Raw genomic sequence first — 22439 nt, 5'->3', positions numbered from 1 at the left:
CGAAGTTTGTATTCCTTGATTTTTGCCATGAATGGGTTTATTTTCTTAATTTTAATTTGTTTATTGCTAGTGTACAAATATATACTTGATTTTGTATATTAATCTTGTATTTTGAAAATTCTGAACTTGGTTAATTTTAGGAGTGTTTTTGTATTCCTTTACTTGTATTACTTGCCCCATCTCCTTATTGAATTAGTTAGAACCTCTAGTACAATGAAGAAGAGTATGGACATCTCTTTTCTCTTTCTAACTTACAGGAGAAAGCATTTATTTTTCACCATTAAGATAATAATTCTTGGGATTTTGATTTTTGAGGGTTTTTTTTGTTGTTATTTCGTAGAGATGCTGTTAATTTGTTGAGCATTTTTACTGTGATGGTGTTAGATTTTGTCAGATGCTTTTCTGCATCCACGGAGATACCAATGTAATAGTATTTATTAATAAGAGGGGTTGAGCTGGGCACTGGTGGCTCACACCTGTAATCCTAGCTACTCAGGAGGCTGAGATCTGAGGATCGTGGTTCAAAGCCAGCCAGGCAGGAAAGTCTATGAGACTCTTATCTCCAGTAAACCAAGAAAACTGGAAGTGGCACTGTGACTCAAGTGGTAGAGCTCTAGCCTTGAGCTGAAGAGCTCAGGCCCAGAGTTCAAGTCCCACAACCAACAAAAAAACATAAGAGTTTGGAGCCCAGGCTCAGTTGGTAGAGTTTCAGCCAGTGAGTGTCAGGTACCAAGTTCAAATGCTGATTTTGGCACTTGAAAGCTAATACATTAGTTGATTTTGGCATGCTACATTAACTGTACATTCTTAGGGTAAATCTTGCTTTATTTCTCATTGGCTTGGTAGAAGTCTGACATTGGGCATTTTACTTTGGTTGGTGCTAAGTATTTTGGTAGTACTCTAAATCTAATTGAGTTTTATTTGTATGTGGTTGAGTTACTTGAACACAGCTTGGCCCTTTCAAGACTCACTTTTTTTTTTTTTTTTGGCCAGTCCTGGAGCTTGAACTCAGGTCTGGGCACTGTGTTTGAACTTTTATTCTAGACTAGCATTCTGCAACATTCAGCTAACATTCAGCACCATTTCCAGCTTTTTTTATTTTACTGAGGAATCAAAGGCAGGGCTTCATACATGTGAGGCAAGCCCTCTGCCACTAACCCCACAGGACTCACTTTTATGATTTGTTAGGTGAGTCTGTTGCAGTGCTTAGTCTGGGATAATTGCTTCCCACTTAAGAGACAAAACATTCCTGAATGTTCTGTGCACTGTAAACTACTGGTTTTCAGTACATTTGTTGAAATAGGTACCCTGTCCCAGTGAGAACCAAAAGTTTCCTATAATTCATTCAAGTAGCTCCCTTCCAGGTTGTGAGGAGTTTCTTGCATAATACTTTGGGGGAGGGAGGGGAGAAATCCTCTGCATACCTCCCAGGGCTCTGTGTACTCTGTCCCACAACTTCTATCTGCCTTGGTATCCTGGACTTTAGCCTCATCTTTATAGCTAGAAGGAATGCTCTGAGCACTTCCTTCTTTTTCCTAAATCTGTGCTGTGGTCTCAGTAAGTAATAAGGCTCACCTTTGTTTCTTGAATCTAAGAATCCTTTTTTTTTGGTCGGTTGTAGAGCATGAACTCAGGGCCTGGGCACTATCCCTGAGCCTCCATGTGCTCAAGGCTAGCGCTTTACCACTTGAACCACAATGCCACTTCCATTTTTTTTTTTTTTTTTTTTTAGTTAATTGGAGACAAAAGTCTCAGGAACTGTGATCCTCAGCTCTCAGCTTCCTGGTGCCCTTCTATTGTTTTCTTTTTTCTTTTTTTGTCGGTCATGGGGCTTGAGCCTGAGCGCTATCCCTCAGCTCTTCGGGTCAAGGTGAGCGCTCTACCACTTGAGCTACAGTGCCACTTCTGGTTTTCTGGTGGTTTATCGGAGATAAGAGTTTCATGGACTTTCCTGCCCGGGCTGGCTTTGAACCGCAATCCTCAGATCTCAGCCTCCTGAGTAGCTAGGATTACAGTCGTGAGCCCTGGCGCCTGGCTATTGTTTTCTTTTGTAACCTGATGCTTTCAATAGTTTCTTTTCCCCTCTTAGTTTATTTCAGGGGGAAATAACCTTTGATTCATTGCTGGAAGGATTTTGAAAGCAGAATGAAGCTAGTTCAACAAAACTTTCATGCTTACTTTCCAACAGTGATTTTTGTTAGTATTTTAAATTCCTTTCATGATAAATTTCTTCTCTAAGTAAGTTTTCTGTTACCTTTATAGCTTGCCTCTGAGTATTGATTTGCTCAATAGTCCAGACTTGTTAAAAACAACTGTTGGTGATATAGTTGGGGCATCAGATACTGTGGAAACAACCCCAGCACTGGATGATATTAACAAAGCCTCCAGACCAGCTGGATTAGAGGAACCTGAAATGGAGTGTCAAAGTAAGTAAATATTCTGTAATATGTCAGTGGCACTTTTTTATCTCCTTTTGAAATTAAATATTTAAATCACTTCCTCCAAGAATATTTTAGTGAATAGTCAGGTTTTTAATTTTTTCAGAATAGTAAATTAATCAAGTTAGTTAATAAGGGCTGGGAAGGTGGCTCAGTGGTAGAGCACTTGCCTTGCATGCATGAGGCCCTGGGTTCGATTTCTCAGCACCACATAAGCAAAAAGAAAAAAGCCGGAAGTGGCACTGTGGCTCAAGTGGTAGAGCGCTAACCTTGAGCTGAAGAGCTGAGGGACAGCGCCCAGGCCCAGAGTTCAGGCCCCATGACCGGACCCCCCCAAAAAAAAAGTTAATAAATTAGTTTAGAACAATTATGCCTTCCTAACACTTTTTTATATTTAGGAGAACTTTGGAAAAATTTTAAAGTAATGCATTAACAGTATTACCTATGAGTTATTATTTATACACTTATGAACATTCATTCTTGGGTTTTACATGCTCCTTGAGTACAAAATAAGATTTAGTAAAAACTTCCTTGGGCTGGGAAGTTGGCTCAGTGGTAGAGCGCTTGCCTTGCATGCCTGAGGCCCTGGATTTGATTCCCCAGCACCACATAAGCAAAAAGGAAAAAAGCCGGAAGTGGCGCTGTGGCTCAAGTGGTAGAGAGCTAGCCTTGAACTGAAGAGCTGAGGGACAGCGCCCCGGCCCAGAGTTCAGGCCGATGACTGGACCCAGAAAAAAACAAAACAAGAAAAAACTTCCTTAAAGATTTCCTTGAGAGGGCTGGGAAGGTGGCTCAGTGGTAGAGTGCTTGCCTTGCATGCATGAGGCCCTGGGTTCGATTCCTCAGCACCACATAAGAAAAAAGAAAAAAGCCGGAAATGGCGCTGTGGCTCATAGTGGTAGAGCGCTAGCCTTGAGCTGAAGAGCTGAGGGACAGTGCCCAGGCCCAGAGTTTAGGCCCCAGGACCGGACCCAAAAAAAAGATTTCCTTGAGAGCACAGAAGGTTTGAATATTCTATTAGTTCATTATTGGTGAAGATTATTGTTGGCCAGTTCCACAGAAGTGTACTGCTTTTCTTAAGTTTTTTCACACTTAAAAGGTGAAAGTGATTTGCCTATTAAAAAATGTCTGTGGAGGTTGGGGATGTAGTTTAGTGGTAGAGTGCTGGCCTAGCATGGGCGTGATTCCTTAGTACCACATAAACAGATAAGGCCAGAAGTGGTGCTGTGGCCCAAGTGATAGAGTGCTAGCAAAAGAATCTCAGGGACAGTGCCCAGGCCCTGAGTTCAAGCTCCAGAACTGGCCAAAAAAAGAAGTCTGTTGTTGAGAGTTTGGCTTAAACAGTTTCCTAATATTGCACAGTACAAAAGCACTTAATAAATCAAAAATAAGAAGTTCAATGAACAGTTACAAAAATGATTCTGGCTAAGAGAACATGCTGAAGTACTACTAGTAAGGAAGTTAAATTTTTTTTTTCTGTTGTTCCCTAGGTAGCCACTACAAATGCCTTGTTAAATGAATGATTGCTGTTTTATTAACCTCTACTATAATTAAATTATATTTGTTAAATTGTATTTGTAATGTCTGAAATCAGGGTCACAAAAATAAAATTTCACTTGATATGTTGAAAATTTTAAAATAATATAATTGGATTTTTTAAGATAGTAGGTTGCAGGCTGGGAAGGTGGCTCAGTGGTAGAGTGCTTGCCTTGCATGCGTGAGGCCCTGGGTTCAATTCCTCAGTACTACATGAGCAGAAAAAGACATAAGCAGAAAAAGCCAGAAGTGGTGCTGTGGTTCAGGTGGTAGAGTGCTAGCCTTGAGCTGAGGTACAGTGCCCAGGCCCAGAGTTCAGGCCCCACGACTAACCAAAAAAAAAAAATAGTAGATAGTAGCCAGGCACCGGCGGCTCTTGTTTGTAATCCTAGCTGAGATCTGAAACTCCAATTAACCACTCAAAAACTGGAAGTGGCGCTGTGGCTCAGTTGGTAGAGTGCTAGCCTTAATCACAAAATGCTGAGCATCCAGGCCCTGAGTTCAAGCCACCACAACTGACCAAGAAAGAAAAAAACAAAGAAAACATTCTTCCTTATCATTTGTCATGTATTTTCTCTGCAGTAATTTCTTTCTAGTTTTGACATACCTGCTCTTTACCGTTTGTTAGAAATTCTTGCTCTTTGTTACTTAGAAGATAACACATAAAATGAAAGCTTTTCAGGATTTAGGTTTGGCAAGAAGCAGGACTAGCATATTTCTAGAATTAAAATAGACTCCTTTATCCTGATGGCAATATTGATTTCATTTATATCCATTTTATGTTCATATGAATTTAAAAAGTGTAATTCTGGGCTGGGAAGGTGGCTCAGTGGTAGAGTGCTTGCTTTGCATGCATGAGGCCCTGGGTTCGATTCCTCAGCACCCCATAAGCTGATAAAAGCTGAAAGTGACGCTGTGGCTCAAGTGGTAGAGTGCTAGCCTTGAGCTGAAGAGCTGAGGGACAGTGCCCAGGCCCGGAGTTCAGGCCCCACAACCGACAAAAAAAAAGTATAATTCTGCCAGTGGCTCAAGCCTTATAATCCTAGCTTCTCAAGAGATTAGGATCTGAGGATCACAATTCAAAGCCAGCCTGGGCAGGAAAGTCTTGAGACTACTTTTTTTTTTTTTTTTGGGTCTGTTCGTGGGGCCTGAACTCTGGGCCTGGGCGCTGTCCCTCAGCTCTTCAGCTCAAGGCTAGCGCTTTACTACTTGAGCCACAGCGCCACTTCCAGCTTTTTTCTTTTTGCTTATGTGATGCTGAGGAATCGAACCCAGGGCCTCAGGCCTGCAAGGCAAGCGCTTTACCACTGAGCCAACTTCCCAGCCCCTGTGAGTCTACTTTTATCTCCAATTAACCAGCAAAAAGCCAGAAGTAGAACAGTGGCTTAAGTGCTAGTCTTGAGCAAATAAGCTAAGGGAGAGGTGGGAATGTGGCTTAGTGATAGAGTGCTTGCTTAGCATTCATGAAGCCCTGGGTTTCTTTCCTCAGTACCACATAAACAGAAAAAGTGGGAAATGGCACTGTAGAGTGCTAGCCTTTTGCACAAAGAGGCTCAGGGTTCAAGCCCCAGGGATTAGAATAAAACAAAACAAAACAAAAGCTAAGGGACAGGTCTTGGTCCTGAGTTCAAATGCCAATACTGGAACACACACACACACACACACACATACACACACACACACACACACACACACACACACACAAGTGTAATTCCTTCAGTGCTATGATAATTCTTTCAGTGTTGTATTAAACGTTTATTGAGTACAAAATTTTTAACAAATAAAATTAGATTAGGACAACATGGAATAAACCAGAGATGGGGCTGGGAAGGTGGTTCAGTGGTAGAGCGCTTGCCTTGCATGCTCGAGGCCCTGGGTTCGATTCCTCAGCACCACATAAGCAAAAAGAAAAAAGCTGGAAGTGGCGCTGTGGCTCAAGTGGTAGAGCGCTAGCCTTGAGCTGAAGAGCTGAGGGACAGCGCTCAGGCCCAGAGTTCAGGCCCCACGACCGGACCCCCCCCCAAAAAATAAATAAATAAACCAGAGATGCCTTTTTTAAAAAGTATGAGATGTGATAATGCTACAAACTCTTTGAAGTCGGCTATAGCAAAGAATTTTTTATGATATATGCCAGTACTGTGGTTTGACTGTTTACTATCATTTAGCTTTTTCACTCAAGCTGGTGCTCTACCACTCCAGCTACATCTCCTGTATGGTTTTTTGGTGGTTAATTGGAGATAAAAGTCTCAGACTTTCCTGCCCAGGCTGGCTTTGATCCTCAGATCTTTGCTTCCTAAGTTAGCTAGGAGTATAGGCATGAGCCACTAGTGCCTTGCTTGCAAAGAATTTATTTTATGCTGGTTTATTGGTGAATCTTTTTTTTTTTTTTTGTCAGTCCTGGGGCTTGAATTCTGGGCCTGGGTGCTGTCCCTGAGCTCTTTAGCTCAAGGTGAGTTCTTTACCACTTGAACCACAGCGTCACTTCTAGTTTTCTGGTGGTTAATTGGAGATAAGAGTCTCATGGACTTTTCTGCCCCAGCTGGCTTTGAACCATAATCCTTAGATCTCAGCCTCCTGAGTAACTAGGATTATAGGTATGAGCCACTGGTGCCCGGCTATTGTTGAATCTCATAAATGAACATTTTTCATATTTTGTATCAGCATAGGGAAGAATTTTCTGCCATATATTAGAGATAAATATCTAAGAGTTAGTAAACTCCTTATAATAGAAAATACCCAAGCGGAGCTTAAATGCTGTTGAGGTTATTGCCAGAGAAATTCTTCCATACTGTAGGAGTTTCATTAATGTAACTTAGTTCAACTTGATTACATTTCGTTAAGGTGAAGTGAGAAATAGATTTTTCTCCCCTTCAGTACTGAGACTTGACCTCAGGGCCTAGCACTTCTTAGCTTTTTTTTTTTGTTCACAGCTAGCACTCTACCACTTGAACCACATCTCTAAATTCTGCTTTTCTCTGGTTAATTGGAGATAAAAGAGTATCTTGGAAAAATAAATAAAATGTCATTTACAAAATGAGTGTCTTGGATTTGTCTGCCTGGGGAAGATTTGAATCTCACTCTTGAATAGCTTCGGAATATAGGCATGAGCTTATATTAATTAGAGCACTTAAGGTATTAATTATGGCTTACTTAGATCGTTTTTATGTTAAGAGTGAGATCTTTTTGGTCTTGATATCTAGTTTATTATACATTTTGTTGTGATTTACATAGGTAGGTAAAAATAATAATCCCTTTTTTCTTAATCACCTTATCTTCCATCTCAGGAGGTTTCTCAGTCCTATGGAAGTAGCAGCAGCTTCATTTTAACCAAAAACTATTAACAACCAGCATAAACTAAAATGTGTGTGATAACAGCTTCATATGAAATTCACTGTAAGATAATTTGAAGCATAACAAAACCAGAGATAGGAATACATCAAGGCTTGGAATGTGGCTTAGTATAGAGTGCTTTCCTATCATGCATGAAGCCTTGGGTTCCATTCCTCAGTACCCATAAACAGAAAAAGCCAGAGGTGGTGCTGTGGCTCAGATGGTAGAGTACTAGCCTTAAGCAAAAGAAGCTCGGACAGTGCCCAAGTCCTTACTTCAAGCTGCATGACCGAAAATAAAGAAAGAATACATAAATGATACCATTTGGGAATACCAGCATTAAATTAATGACTCTGTTTTGAACAGTAAAACCTGAAGAGTTTTAGTTTCATGACAGGAATCTTATCTCCAGTTATTCTGATAAGATTCTTCAAGAGTAAGCCTTGGGAATCAGAATTTCTCAAAGGTATCCATTTGATTCTGATGTGCAACCAGGGAGACAATTCACTACATTTTATTAATGATCATTTTTAGAAGATCCTTTTGACCCAGTCATGATTTCATAGTTCTTTCTTTCTTTCTTTTTTTGCCAGTCCTGGGGCTTGAACTCAGGGCCTGGGCACTGTCCCTGAACTTCCTTTTGCTCAAGGCTAGCACTCTACCACTTGAGCCACAGTGCCATTTTTGGCTTTTTCTGTTCAGATGGTATTGAGGAATTGAACCTGGGGTTTCATGGATACTAGGTACTACCACTAAGCCATATTCCCAGCCCTTCCTTCTTTCTTCTACCTGATTATATAAAAATTATTAGGTATTGAATAGATTTATTTGTTAATTGACTGGTAAGAATTCAAAGTCAGACCAAATTAATCTCTGAGGAGTAAGATTGGGCTGGTGCTGGTAGCCATACCTGCAATCGTAGCTACTCAGAAGGCTGAGATCTGAGGACTGTGGTTTGAAGCCAGCCAGGGCAGAAAAGTCCTGTAAGACTCTTATCTCTAAGTAACCACTCATAAAACAGGAAGTAGAGCTGTGGCTTAAAGTGGTAAAGTGCTAGCCTTAAGCAAAAGAGCTCAGAGATAGCACCCAGGCCCTGAGTTCAAGTCCCATGGCCAATAAAAAAAAAGATTAATTCAGGACAGTTAAATATGTTTAAATGTGAATTGTACTTAACACATAATCATTTTAGTAATTAGAAGACTTTATTTGTAGTGTATTTTAGACTTTTTGAAGACAAGATGCCTGATCTGCATCATACCTGATAGTACTATAGAAGTTAATAATTGAGTAAATAGTTGCCTTTTCATCAGTTTCTCCAAAATGAGTTTAATTTTAAGCAATGTATAGTCAAGATCAGGGCTACAGATAACAGAGTACTAAGGTTAGACATGAGTTTGAGTTGACGTTAAAGAAAAGACATTTAACAACTGTTCTCTGTAAGTCTCTTGGCTGATAAACCCTAAGCGCATGTACTATTGAGAATTGATAGGTAGTTGTTGTTTTAATAGCAGTTCAGACACAGAACAGTGATCCTACTTAGGATTAACGTTTTTCTTTTTTTTTCTGGTCATGGGGCCTAAACTCTGGGCCTGGACACTATCCCTCAGCTCTTCAGCTCAAGGCTAGCTCTCTACCACTTGAGCCACAGTGCCACTTCCCAGCTTTTTCTGCTTATGTGGTACTGAGGAATTGAACCTAGGGCCTCATGCATGCAAAGCAAGCACTCTACCACTGAGCCACCTTCCCATCCTGGAGGATTAACTTTTAATCAAGTTATTGGAAAGGAATATATTGGAACATATATGAAAAGAAATGTAAAATATATTGGTTATGGGAAAATGTGTACTTCTTTTGTCTTCATCTGAATTATTACTTTAGCTGATGGTAATTGGTGTTGTGGGAAAACAAAACTCATATCTGTATCCTATTATAGCTGCTGTAACAACTTGCCTTTTTTCTTCCCACTAGCATTGAAAGATGCCACAGAGAAACTCAAACAGATTGAGGTGGAGAATAATTCTCTGTCATCCCCACCATCAAACACTGATGTTAACATCAACAGTCAGGTATTCAGATCACTCATCTACTTATACATGTTCAGACCTCCCAGAAATATTTCCTTTACAAAGATAATACTATTTCTTCTTTTAGTGGAAAATCTGTTCTGAGTGCATATAAACCTGTTTTCTCGTTTGAAAAGATGAAGTGTGTGGGTACTTAAAGGAGGAGGAGGAAACTTGTACAACAACATTAATCATGTTGTTTTTTTTAAAAAAAAACACAAAGTAAAAAGGGTTACCTCTGTTAAACCTTTATGTTGATTTACCCTATCTAGTTGAAGGACTGTTAAACATTTTTTGGTTATTATAAAGGTGATATGCAAAGGGTTTACAGTTACATAAGTCAGGTAAAAAGTACATTTCTTTTTGGATAGTCTCACCCCTTCCCTTGCTGTCTCCCAGTTTTTCCCTCCTATCCCAACCAACAAGTTGTATAGTTCATTAAAAAAAATTATTGTTATTATAAAGGTTATGTACACAGGAGTTACATAAGTCAGGTAAGGAGTATATTTCTTTTGGGGCAGTGTTATCCCTTCCCTCGCTCTCTCCCAGTTTTTTCCGCTACCCATAAGTTGTATGGTTCATATTCAGCACACTGTCTTGTCTAGTGAGTACCACTGCTGCATTTGTTCACTCTTTGTCCTTCCATTTCTGAGACTCATGACACATCAGACCTACAATACTCACATTGATTTAGTCATCTGGGATTTTTTATTTTAATAGACTACAAATTTATAAAAAGATAAAAATCATGTGGAGCTCACAGATGAGTGACAAGTTCTTGGCACTTAGGATACTTCAATCTGTCACCAAACCCAAAAAAGTTTTGCAGAATGGCTATCTCCAATGACCTTTTTTTTTTTTTCTTTTGGTTGGTCGTGGGGCTTGAACTCTGGGCCTGGACGCTATCCCTCAGCTCTTCAGCTCAAGGCGAGTGCTCTACCACTTGAGCCACAGCACCACTTTCAGCTTTTTCTGCTTATGTGGTGCTCAGGAATCGAACCCAGGGCCTCATGCATGCAAAGCAAGCACTCTACCACTAAGCCACTTTCCCAGCCCTCCAATGACCTCTTCCCATCCTAGATCTCTTAAGTTAATGAGGCTTTCAAATAATTATATCCCTGCATACCTAGGATTGCAAGCATGAGCCACTGGTACCTAGCTCCAGTTTCTATCTTTAAGCAACAAAATAACTGACTCTACCACTTATGATAAATGCCTGAATTAAACCACATATGGAGAATGTGTGACATTGGCTCTAATTTATTCCATCTGGATTTTAGTTCAACCTAAATTATATGATTCTGGAGCTGTTAGCAGGTAGATGATTATAGTAGCTGATTATGTCCTGAGTAGGAAATAGCTGCTTAAGACATATGATTTCTTGCTTGTCTGATTATTTCACTTTTATCATTCCTTCCTGCTTTTTTTTTTTTGTCTTTTTTTTGTCGGTCATGGGGCTTGAACTCTGGGCCTGGACGCTGTCCCTCAGCTCTTCAGCTCAAGGCGTGCACTCTACCACTTGAGTCACAGCACCACTTCCAGTTTTCTAGTGGTTTATTGGAGATAAGAGTCTCACAGACTTTACTTCCTGGACTAATTTTTTTTTTTGTGGGGGGGGGTCGGGTTGTGGGTCCTGAACTCTGGGCCTGGGTGCTGGCCCTTAGCTCTTCAGCTCAAGGCTAGCGTGCTACCACTTGAGCCATAGCACCACTTCCAGCTTTTTTTTTTTTTTCTTTTTGCTTATGTGGTGCTGAGGAATCAAACCCAGGCTCAAGGCAAACGCTCTACCACTGAGCCACCTTCCCAGCCCCTGCCTGGACTAGTTTTGAACTGTGATCCTCAGATCTCAGCCTCCTGAATAGCTAAGATTATAGGTGTGGGCCACTGGCACCCAGTGTCCTTCCCTGCTTTTAATAACTATGGTCTGTGGAGGTTAATAAAGTATGTTTTTAATATTTAGGAAGAAGTGGTGAAGTTGACTGAGAAATGTCTCAATAATGCCATTGAGAGCCCAGGACCAAATGCCATAAGGTTTCCTACTGACTTCAAGAGTAACATTTTAAAGGCTCAAGTAGAATCTGTGCAGAAGGTAAGCTGCCTTTAATAGATATAATCCTGGTGATATGAAAAGTAAAATCCCATTTTTATTCTACTTACCAATTTCATGACTTGATATATGAGTCTATGCCTCAGTTTTGTTAATGCTTAAAATAAAATAAATTAAATAATAAATAATGCTAATAACTACCTTAAGAATGTTGTGAGGATGAAATAAGAAAGGTAAAGGAGTATCTAAACCATAATTTACCAAGTGTTATCTAGGTGCCACTGGCTTAGTCCTGTAATAAGCAGGCTGAGATCTACAGATTGAGAGCCAGCCTAGGTAGACAAATCCTAGAGATTCTTCTCTCCAATAACCAGTGAGAAGCTAAAAGTGGATGTGTGGCTCACATGGAAAAGCACCAACGTTAAAAAAGATAAGCAAGAGCACAAGGCCTTGAGTTCAAGTCCCAGAACTGATACAAAAAGAAAACAATATAGATAAAGTATTGATGTCAGTAGTAATGGTCAAAGTAATCATAAAGCTGTGTTCTCACTTATTATGGTATGAGTGTTTTTAGTGCTCTTAGAAAAAGCCCTGAGTTTGTTTGCCTCTTGTACTTGGTGAGAAAGCCACAAGAAGATACCATGTATTAGTTCTTCACCAGAATTAAATCTTGTAGTATCTTGATCTTGGTCTTGTCAATCTCCAGAACTGTGTGACTTAAACGTTTTTATACTTGTAGACTTCCTGGGTTTTTTGTTTTTATTGTTTTCCATAGTAGTTGCCTTGCATTTTAGTTGTATTTTTTGGACTTTTCTTAACTTGAAGAAAGAATTTCAGCCAAGCACCAGTGGCTCACGCCTGTAATCCTAGCTACTAAAGAGGCTGAGATCTGAGGATCATGATTCAAAACCAGTCTGGGCAGGAAAGTCCATGGGACTCTTATCTCCAATAAACCACCAGAAAACCGGAAGTGGTGCTGTGGTTCAAGTGGTAAAGCATTAGTCTTGAGCTGAAGAGCTAAGGGACAGTGCCCAGGCCCAGAGTTCAAGCCCCACAACAAGCAAAACAAAAAACAGAAAAACTCTCCAGATTAATTCTACTCTTAAACATAGATGTAAAAGTTTGTAATAAAATATCAAATCATACTAAAGCAATTTAAAAGTAGGATCTTACATTACAGCAATACAGTGTCTCTCTCAGGAAAAAAAATTGATTTATCATTCCATCTTCAGGATATTTTAAAATACATAAAAATTATCTCAATTCATAAAGAAAAGACATTTCCCCAAATTCAACAGCTGTGCATGTTTAAAAAAAAAAAAAACCCTCATCAAAGTAGGAGTAGAGGGCTGGGAAGATGGCTCAGTGGTAGAGCGCTTGCCTTGCATGCCTGAGGCCCTGGGTTCCATTCCTCAGCACCACATAACAAAAAAGCCGGAAGTGGCGCTGTGGCTCAAGTGGTAGAGCGCTAGCCTTGAGCTGAAGAGCTGAGGGACAGCGCCCAGGCCCAGCTGAGTTCAGGCCCCACGACTGGACCAAAAAAAACAACAACAACAACAAAAAAAAGTAGGAGTAGAATGGAACTTCTTTCAGCCCAATAAAAGTGTCTGAAAAAAAATCTAAGCACAGATTTTTCATCCTTCATTATGAAAGACATATTTATTGACATAGCTAAAGTGTACTGAGTGATCATCCTTGTGTTGGTGATGGCAGAGTTCCTGCTGTACACATATATTTCTGGCAAGGATAGACAATGGAATAAACACTATATAAAGTGTATTAAACATACACTAATCAGCTATTATATTCAACTTAGATTCACATTGATATTATTAGTCCACTAATGTTCCTAGAAACTTCTAGTAGCTAAAATATGGAAACAACCCACCCAAATGTCAACCAATAGATAAACAAATGCCCCTACAGGGAAAACTACTCAGTAAACAAAAAGGAATGAGTTGGTGATATATTACAATCATGTGAGTGAATCCCCAAAAAGAAAGATCTCATGTTTCTCTAAAGAGGAAGATGTGAAAGCCGGGCACGACTGGTTCACACCTGTAATCCTAGCTACTCAGGAAACTGAGATCTGAGAATCGTGGTTCAAATCCAGCCCAGGCAGGAAAGTCTGTGAAACTCTTATCTCTAATAAACCACTCAAAACCGGAAATGGTGCTGTGGCTCTAGTGGTAGAGTGCTCGCCTTGAGCTGAAGAGCTGAGGGACAGCACCCAGGCCCAGAGTTTAAGCCCCATGACCAACACACATACACACAAAGTACGTGATTCTAGTTCATATGAAACCAGAAAATACATATCATAGGTTGCCACAGTTGATTTTGATGGAATTAAGTGAGATGCTTCAAGGGAATATTTTGGAGCAAAGTGGTAGTAGAAATGTTGGTTATGGAGGAAATATAATAGTTATGCACCTGTAAATATTTTTCAGAATTCACTAATCTTACATTTAAAATCGATGCATTTTACTATATATAAATAATGTGTCAATAAAGTTGAGGCAAAACTGAACTCTTCAGTTTTTGTCTATTTCCCTCTTAAAATTTAGGAAAAAATAAAAACCAAATGTATATTGTATCACTTAAATATGAAAAACATTTTGGCATTGAATATTTGTGATTTTGTATATAATGTCACATGCTATAGGATGTTCAGCAATTGAAAGCCCAGGAGTAAAAGCATGAATATTTATAGTCAAACATGTTGAAGTTATTTTGGATTGCTAATTTGGCTATGAGATAGATTTGCATTAGATGCAGTACTGTTATATTGTAATTACCTCTTACTTGAACTGAAGCAATAGGTACTTCTATTTTTACTGGAAAGAAATGTAAATTTCTTGATTTTTTTTTTTTTTATGATTCCATTTTCTTAGGTTACAAGAGAAGATAGCTTAAGTCATAAAAATGCCAGTGTTCAGGATACTACCACAATCAGGTACAATTCTGAATTGAATTGATTTTCTTATTTGTTTCCACTATCTTTTCTTTTTACTTTCCCTCATTCAGAACACATAGTTTGAAAGGTAGCTTATATTCACTCTTTTCTGTCCATTAGAGAGCCACTGAGTATTTGAAGATTATTTGAAGGTATTCTCACATTTTCATTTTTCACTTGTTTCAAAGAATAGAGCAAAGTCCTCTATAAAGATTTTTTATCTTGTCATGCTTGATAAGAAATGCATTCTGTTTTCTTCTGAGGGTCATGGTTAATTTCAGTGTCATCTTGACATCACAATGAACTGTTCTTAAAATCTTGCCAAGCCTAGATTCTCACATTAACTGAGTGAATTTCTTTGCTACTTCTTCCAACTCTCAATTATCTTTTCAATTTGTCTTGTTAAGCTTTTATTCCTTGTTCTATACTAATTTCTTTAGTTCATCATTGTGTATTCAGTGATCTTTTTTTTTTTTTTTTCTTTTTTTGGGTCCGGTCGTGGGGCCTGAACTCTGGGCCTGGGCGCTGTCCCTCAGCTCTTCAGCTCAAGGCTAGCACTCTACCACTTGAGCCACAGCGCCACTTCCGGCTTTTTTCTTTTTGCTTATGTGGTGCTGAGGAATCGAACCCAGGGCCTTGAGCATGCAAGGCAAGCGCTCTACCACTGAGCCACCTTCCCAGCCCTTCAGTGATCTTTTCTTTAACCTGTATTCTTTATTTTTTCTTCATATAATTTCAGATTAATAGATAAAATCCTTTATCACAGCCTGAAGGATCCTCTTTAGCATTTACGTAAAGCATATCTACTTATAATAAGCTTCCTTTGCCAGTGGCTCATGCCTGTAATCCTACCTACTCAGGTGGCTGAGATCTGAGGATCATGGTTCAGAGCCAGCCTAGGCAGGAAAGTCCTTGAGACTCTTATTTATCTCCAGTAAACCACTAGAAAACTGTGAGACTCTTATCTCCAGTAAACCACTAGAAAACCGGAAGTGGCACTGTGGCTCAAGTGGTAGAGCGCTCGCCTTAAGCTGAAGAGCACAGGGACAGCCCCTAAGCCCAGAATTCAAGCTCCATGACTGACAAAAAAAATAATAATAACAATAAGCTTCCTTTGCTTTTGTTTGTTTGAAAATGTCTTTATTGCTGAGCCAGTGGTTCAAGCCTGTAATCCTAGATACTAAGGAGCCTGAGATCTGAGGATTGCAGTTCAGAATGAGCACTGGGCAGGAAAATCTGTGAGACTCTTATCTCCATTAACTAGAAAACTGGAAGTGGCGCTGTGGTTCAAGTGGTAAAGTACTAGTCTTGAGCTGAAGAGCTGAAGGGCAGTGCCCAGGCCCAGAATTCAAGACCCACAACCAACAAAAAAAGAAAAAGAATAAAAAAAAGAGAATGTCTTTATTTCCCTCATTTTCAAAAGTAGATTTGCTGACTATATAATTCTTAGTTGATATGTGTCATCCAGTGCTATTTTTTCATGATTTCTATTGAGACATTGGCAGTTAATCTTATTAGGATCTTTATATAATAAGTCTTACTACTTTCAAAATTCTCTTCTTGGAAGTGGCAATGTAGCTCAAGAAGTTGAGCAGAGGGGCTGGGAAGGTGGCTCAGTGGTAGAGCGCTTGCCTTGCATGCCTGAGGCCCTGGGTTCGATTCCTCAGCACAACATAAGCCGAAAGTGGCGCTGTGGCTCAACTGGTAGAATGCCAGCCTTGAGCTGAAGAGCTGAGAGACAGTGCCCAGGCCCAGAGTTCAGGCCCCATGACCGGACCCAAAAAAAAAAAGAAGTTGAGCAGAAAAAGCCAAACAAGAGCACCAGGCCCTGAGTTCAAGCCTCAATTCCAGCACCAAAAAAAGTCTCTTCCTTGTTTTCATCTTTTTTGTTGTTGTTGTTGTGTGGAGCTTGAACTCGGCCTGGGAGCTGTCCCTTAGCTCTTCAGGCTCAAGGCTAGTGCTCTATCTACCACTTGAGCCAGAGCACCACTCACTTCCTGGTTTTCTGGTGGTTTATTAGAGATAGTCTTAGGGACTTTCCTACCCAGATTGGCTTTGAATTGTGATCCTCAGATCTCAGCCTCCTGAGTAGCTAGGATTACAGCCATGAACCACTGGCACCAGCTTGTTTTCATCTTTAGACAGTATAAATAATACAAATTCTCTGGATCCTGAGTTCATTCTATGGAGTTTATCAACCTTCTTAAATATCTTTTCATTCAAATTGTTGTGTTTTTATCTGTTGTTTTTTAAACTAGTCTTCTCCTCCTCCCTTTCATCCTAGACTGTACAAGTAATGATATATTGGTGTTTGGATTCCACAAGTTCCTTGGGCTCAGTTGTTTTCATTATTGTCTTGTTGTTTCTAACACCAGATATCTCAATTGGCCACTCGGATTTTTTTTTTTAATTTTTTTTTTTTTTTGGGTCCGGTCATGGGGCCTGAACTCTGGGCCTGGGCGCTGTCCCTCAACTCTTCAGATCAAGGCTAGCACTCTACCACTTGAGCCATAGCGCCACTTCCGGCTTTTTTCTTTTTGCTTATGTGGTGCTGAGGAATCGAACCCAGGGCCTCATGCATGCAAGGCAAGCGCTCTACCACTGAGCCACCTTCCCAGCCCCTGCCACTCGAATTTTTTTAAGTCAACAAATATATATTAAGTGCCAATTATATGCCAGGAATTATTGTAAGTAGGATTTCAGCAGGATATAAAATAGACAAAAGTTTCCTCTTTGGTGTTTACCCTCTCATGGAGAGAAAACAGCAATAAGAAAGATCAGTATGTCAATTAATAGCCTGTGCCTGGGATGTGGCTTAGTGGTAGAGTGTTTGTCTAGCATGCATGAAGCCCTGGGTTCAATTCCTTAGTACCACATAAACAGAAAAAGCCGGAAGTGGTCCTGTGGTTCAGAGTGGTAGAGAGCTAGCCTTGAGCATGAAAGCTCAGGGACACTGCCCAGGTTCTGAGTTCAAGCCCCATGACCTGTGGGGATGGGGGAAGAGGGGAGAATACTACTGTCCAGTATTGCTCCAGCAATAGAAGTGTTCTTGTTTTGTGTGGGTGTGGGTAAAAGTCATAGGGCTTGAACCCTGGGCCTGGGTTCAGTCCCTCAGCTCTTCAGCTCAAAGCTAGCACTCTACCACTTGAGCCACAGCACCACTTTTGGTTTTTTCTATTTATGTGGTACTGAGCAATCAAACCTGCTGTACTAGCCACTGAGCCACCTTCCCAGCCCCTGGAAAGTTCTTTATGTGTGCTGTCTGGTACTGCAAGTTTTAATCACAAGAAGCTCCTGAGTACTTGACATAGGGCTAATACAACTGAGGTTTGAAGTTTTAATTTTACAGATTTTTTTTCCCCAGAGCTGAGGACCAAACTTAGGACCTTACACTTGCCAGGCAAGTGCTCTTCCATTGAGCTAAATCCCCAACTCCTGAAGTTTTAATTTTCTGTATTGAAATAGCAGCATGTATTTAATATTTACTGTGTTCAGTAGTGCAAGGATTAAGGTAAACCAGTTAGAGGGCTCATGTCCATGTCTGCAACACAATATAGTCTGTCAGTCTTCATTAATATTTTTGCCCATTAATTTAACAAGTTAGTCAGCACTTAGCACGACCCAAGTTCTATCTTAGGTATTTTTTATTTGCCACTTAATAGAGCAGTTTATAAATAGTGCACCTTGAGCAGTGTCATCCCTTTCAGCATTCTCACTCATCTCCTAGCCCCTTCCCTCATTTTCTTAATTTTGTAGTGTATACATTGAATTCTTGACTGTATTCTCCCCCTCTTCTCCTCTTCATTCCTACACCTCTGCTCTTGACCTAAATCTGCTGTGAATATCCTCTAGTAAATTTTTCTTTTAAAAAATGTGAGCCAGAAGTGGTGCTGTGGCTCAAGTGGTAGAGCACTAGCCTTGAGCTGAAGAGCTCAGGGACAGTTCCCAGGCCCAGAGTTCAAGCCCCACAACTGACATACATACATACATAGAAAAAAAGCCTGGCGACAGTGGCTCATGCCTGTAATTCTAGCCATTCATGAGGCTGAGATATGAGGATTGCAGTTTAAAGCCAGCCCAGGCAGGAAAGTCTGTAAGACTCTTACCTCCAGTTAAGCACCAAAAAAAAAAAAAAAACAAGCAAAGTGGAGCTGTGGTTCAAGTGGTATAGCGCAGACCTTGCGTAAAAAAGCTCAGGGACAGCACCCAAAGCCCAAGTTCCAGCTCTAGGACTGGCACACACACAGTTGTAAGGTATGCTTTCAGCTCTGAAATTTTTAATATAATTATATTTGTTGTCTCATTCTATTGCTGGTCTCCTTTAGTTCTTTGTAATTTAGTTTAGTGAGAGTTTTTTGTTTGTTTGTTTGTTTTGTTTTCCCACGGTCATGGGGCTTGAACTCTGGGCCTGGGCATTGTCCCTCAGCTCTTCAGCTCAAAGCCAGCACTCTACTACTTGAGCCACAGCATCACTTCTGGTTTTCTTGTGGTTAGGATTACAGGCATGAGCCTCAGCGCCCAGCTTGTGAGTTTTTGAGACAGTTCATGTGAAGTATTTATCTAATAAGTCCAATGTCTATGCTTTCCTGAGGCATAGTTTCTTCTCATTTCTTATTTTCCTTGTGTTAAGCTATGCTACCTATGAGAATTTTTCTTGAAGGGTTGGGAAAAATCATTGTAAAACATATTTCACTCCTTTTTTTTTTTTTTTAATGGTGCCAGGACTGGAGCTTGAACTTAGGGCCTGGGTGCTCTTCCTTAGCTTCTTTGCTAAGTGGAGCTTTGGCTCAAGTGGTAGAGTGCCACTTGAGCCAAAGCTTCACTTTTGGCCTTTTTGCTAGTGAGTTAGAAATAAGAATCTCATTTGCTTTTTCTGCCCCAGCTGGCTTCTTCTTCTTCTTCTTCTTCTTCTTCTTCTTCTTTTTTTTTTTTTTTTGTCAGTCATGGGGCTTGAACTCTGGGTCTGAGCTCTGTCCCTCAGCAATTCGGCTCAAAGCTAGTGCTCTACCACTTGAGCTACAGCACCACTTCTGGTTTTCTGGTGGTTTATTGGAGATTAGAGTCTCATGGCCTTTCCCGCCTGGGCTGGCTTTGAACTGCGATCCAACAATTCTCAGTCTCCTGAGTAGCTAAGATTATAGGTGTGAGCCACCAGCGCCTGGCTCAGGCTGGCTTCAAATCACAATCCTTAGATCTCAGCCTTCTGAGTAGCTAGGATTATAGGCATAAGCCACCAGCACCGAGCTGCACATTCTTTTATTTTCCACCTCTGTCTCTGTTTTCTTTAGTGTTGTAGATACAATAGAATTGGCTTCCACTCATTAATCTGGTCCAAGGTTTGCAGTCCTCAATTTATCTCTCATTTTTCTCCATCCTGTGGTTTTATTAGGACTTCTGGTGCTTGAACACTTCAGTGATACTGGTGAAGGCTGAGGTTTCCTGCTGTTTATGATGTCTTGGTGGATAATAGCCTTTTGTCTATGGTCTTCTTCTTTCTTCCCTGGTGTTGAAACCATTTTAGGATTGCTCTTGTTCTCATTATTTCCATGTGGAGATAAGACATCCTGCTATAGATATGTTGCAGCATCCTTTCACTTTGGCAGTGAGAGGTGCAGTAGCTGGAGCACCATGGATGTTATTGCCTCTTCCTTCTACAGCGGAGCTCTCCAGTCCAGGTTCTCAGACAGTGGCTTCCCCTGGTGTTTCCTGACTCTTCTCTAAAGTTTTGGGTATTCTATAAAACTGTGATCTACTGAACATTCCCATTTATATCATCTATAATAGCTTTTTTTTTTTTTCTTCTTTTTTTTTGGGTCCGGTCGTGGGGCCTGAACTCTGGGCCTGGTGCTGTCCCTCAGCTCTTCAGCTCAAGGCTAGCGCTCTACCACTTGAGCCACAGCGCCACTTGCGGCTTTTTTCTTTTTGCTTATGTGGTGCTGAGGAATCGAACCCAGGGCCTCAGGCATGCAAAGCAAGCACTCTACCACTGAGCCACCTTCCCAGCCCCATCTATAATAGCTTTTTAAAAAACTCTTTTGTGACTGGCATAGCTTTTTATAAACAGCCTTGATCTGAAACTATTTTGCCTGCCTTTCCATCCTTTATATAGTTTCTCTAAATTTGAAGAAACATTGAAGCTGTTGTTAACCTTGAAAACATTCTCTTCTTCTGTGTGTCTTTTAGGACTTTCTAAAGATTGCTGAACTACCACTGGCAATCTTTAGTAATTTTTAGATATTATGGGTTTTTTTCATTTTAGTGATATTTTTGGAGGGAAACAAGGTAGTCTGCTGTTCCAATCAGTGGCAAGTGAGTCTGAGCTATATGTAAAAGGTGTTTTGCAGGGGTGGGGATAGGTTTCACACAGGTATACAGTGTGGCACTGATTGTTGAGTACTCCTCTCCTGTTATCATTTGTTCTTCCCCTACATGAATTCTTTATTCTTTTCTAAAGTTTTGTTCGACAGTGTTATTTTTTCCTGTACAGGTCCTCTATAATCTGAATTAATCTCTTTCTTTTTAGTGCTGTATTAAATGAGAATAATGTGCCCCTCTGCCAAGATTCTCATGCTGTGCTACATACCACAGCTGCAGACAATGGTTCTATTCTAAAGGTAGGAATTCTTAAGTTTTTCTAAAGACAATATTCAGTTGAATATAACTAGGAATGTTTGGTGATTTCTGCTTAGCATTAGGACATAAACTATGAGAAATCCATTGAGCCTCAGTTCTCTAGGGATCATCCTGTTACCAGATTCTCCATAAGAGCTATTCAGCCAGGTACTGGTGTCTCACATCTGTAATCCTAGCCACTCAGGAGGCAGAGATGTCAGGACCACAGTTCATAGCCAGCTTGGGTAGGAAAGTACTTTAGACTCTTAGCTCTAATTAACTGCCAAAAAACTGGAAATGGAGCTGTAGCTCAAGTGGTAGAGTGCAACAATGCTCAGGAACATCACTCACACCCTCAGTTCAAGCCCCGGGACCAGCACACACAAAAAAAGTTACTCAGGCTGGGCACCGGTGGCTCATACCTATAATCCTAGCTACTCAGGAGGCTGAGATCTGAGGATCATGATTCAAAGGCAGCCTGGGCAAGAAAGTCCATGAAATGCTTATCTCCAATAAACTGCTAAAAAACCAGAAGTAGCACTGTGGCTCAAGTGGTAAAATGCCTGCCTTGAGTAGAAGAGCTGAGGGAGAGTGCCCAGGCCCAGAGTTCAAGCCCCATGACAGAGGTGGGGGGGGGGGGGGGAGAGAGGGAGAGGGAGAGAAAAGAAGGAAAAAAAGAAGGAAGGAAGGAAGGAAGGAAAAAAACTCAGGTTTTCCTCTCCAGTTTAATGATGTTTGTACTTTTGTATTGAGGATGCTGTTAGACACTAGCCACACTTTTACTCCTTTTCATTAAATGAATATGGACATGTTTATGTATGAACTGAAAGAGAAAGAGTCAGGGTATATATCCTTAGCATATAAGCAGTCTTGCAGAAATCTGTAGTCTGATTTACTCTGAAGAATATGTTATGTGAGACTTGACCTGTTTGGTTTGATTTTGTTTAAAGTTTTTCATTTGTCTTTTGGGTTTTTTTGCTTATCATTTTGGAGATGAACTCTCAAAGACTTATCTGTCCAAGCTAGCTTCAATATTGCTAAGATCCTCTGGATCTCTTTCCTGAATAGCTAGGAGTCAGGCCTGAACCACTGACATCCAGCTAGAATTTCTTTCTTTTTTTTTTTTTTCTTTTTTGCCAGTCCTGGGGCTTGAACTCAAGGTCTGGGCACTGTATCTGGGCTTCTTTTGTTCACTCTACCACTTGAGCCACAGCGCCACTTCAGCTTTTTCTGTTTCTGTGGTATTGAGGAATCGAACCCAGGGCTTCATGCATGCTAGGCAAGCCCTCTACCACTAAGCCACATTCCCAGCCCCTAGAATGCATTTCTTAAAACAACAGACCTGTCATTGATAATGATGCAATATAATCAGCTCATCCCAACTTTTGCCTTTCTTGTATCCTCTTGTCATTTCTTACCAACTTGAAGAAACTGTAAAAACACTGTTTATTACCTGTGAA

At 40.4% G+C, this 22439-nt stretch overlaps 1 protein-coding gene across 3 annotated transcripts in view; it reads left to right on the top strand.

The window, feature by feature from the left end:
* The window catches only part of Epb41l5 (erythrocyte membrane protein band 4.1 like 5), a 142955-nt gene that overhangs the window by 101712 nt on the left and 18804 nt on the right, over window positions 1-22439 (top strand). For all 3 annotated transcript variants that reach the window (XR_006148203.1, XM_042685279.1, XM_042685278.1), the window contains 5 exons: window positions 2263-2426; window positions 9273-9370; window positions 11328-11456; window positions 14306-14367; window positions 20891-20981. Coding sequence is in view for 2 of the 3 variants with exons in the window: in XM_042685279.1 (XP_042541213.1) it covers window positions 2263-2426; window positions 9273-9370; window positions 11328-11456; window positions 14306-14367; window positions 20891-20981 (544 nt within the window). In the remaining variant the exon portion in view is untranslated. The remainder of the gene's footprint in view (window positions 1-2262; window positions 2427-9272; window positions 9371-11327; window positions 11457-14305; window positions 14368-20890; window positions 20982-22439) is intronic.

This window comes from Dipodomys spectabilis, unplaced genomic scaffold (assembly GCF_019054845.1).
Source record: "Dipodomys spectabilis isolate Male_0828 unplaced genomic scaffold, ASM1905484v1 ptg000094l, whole genome shotgun sequence".
NCBI lineage: Eukaryota > Metazoa > Chordata > Mammalia > Rodentia > Heteromyidae > Dipodomys > Dipodomys spectabilis.
Note: the sequence above shows the minus strand (reverse complement) of the source record. Positions and strands in the feature narration are given on the sequence as shown.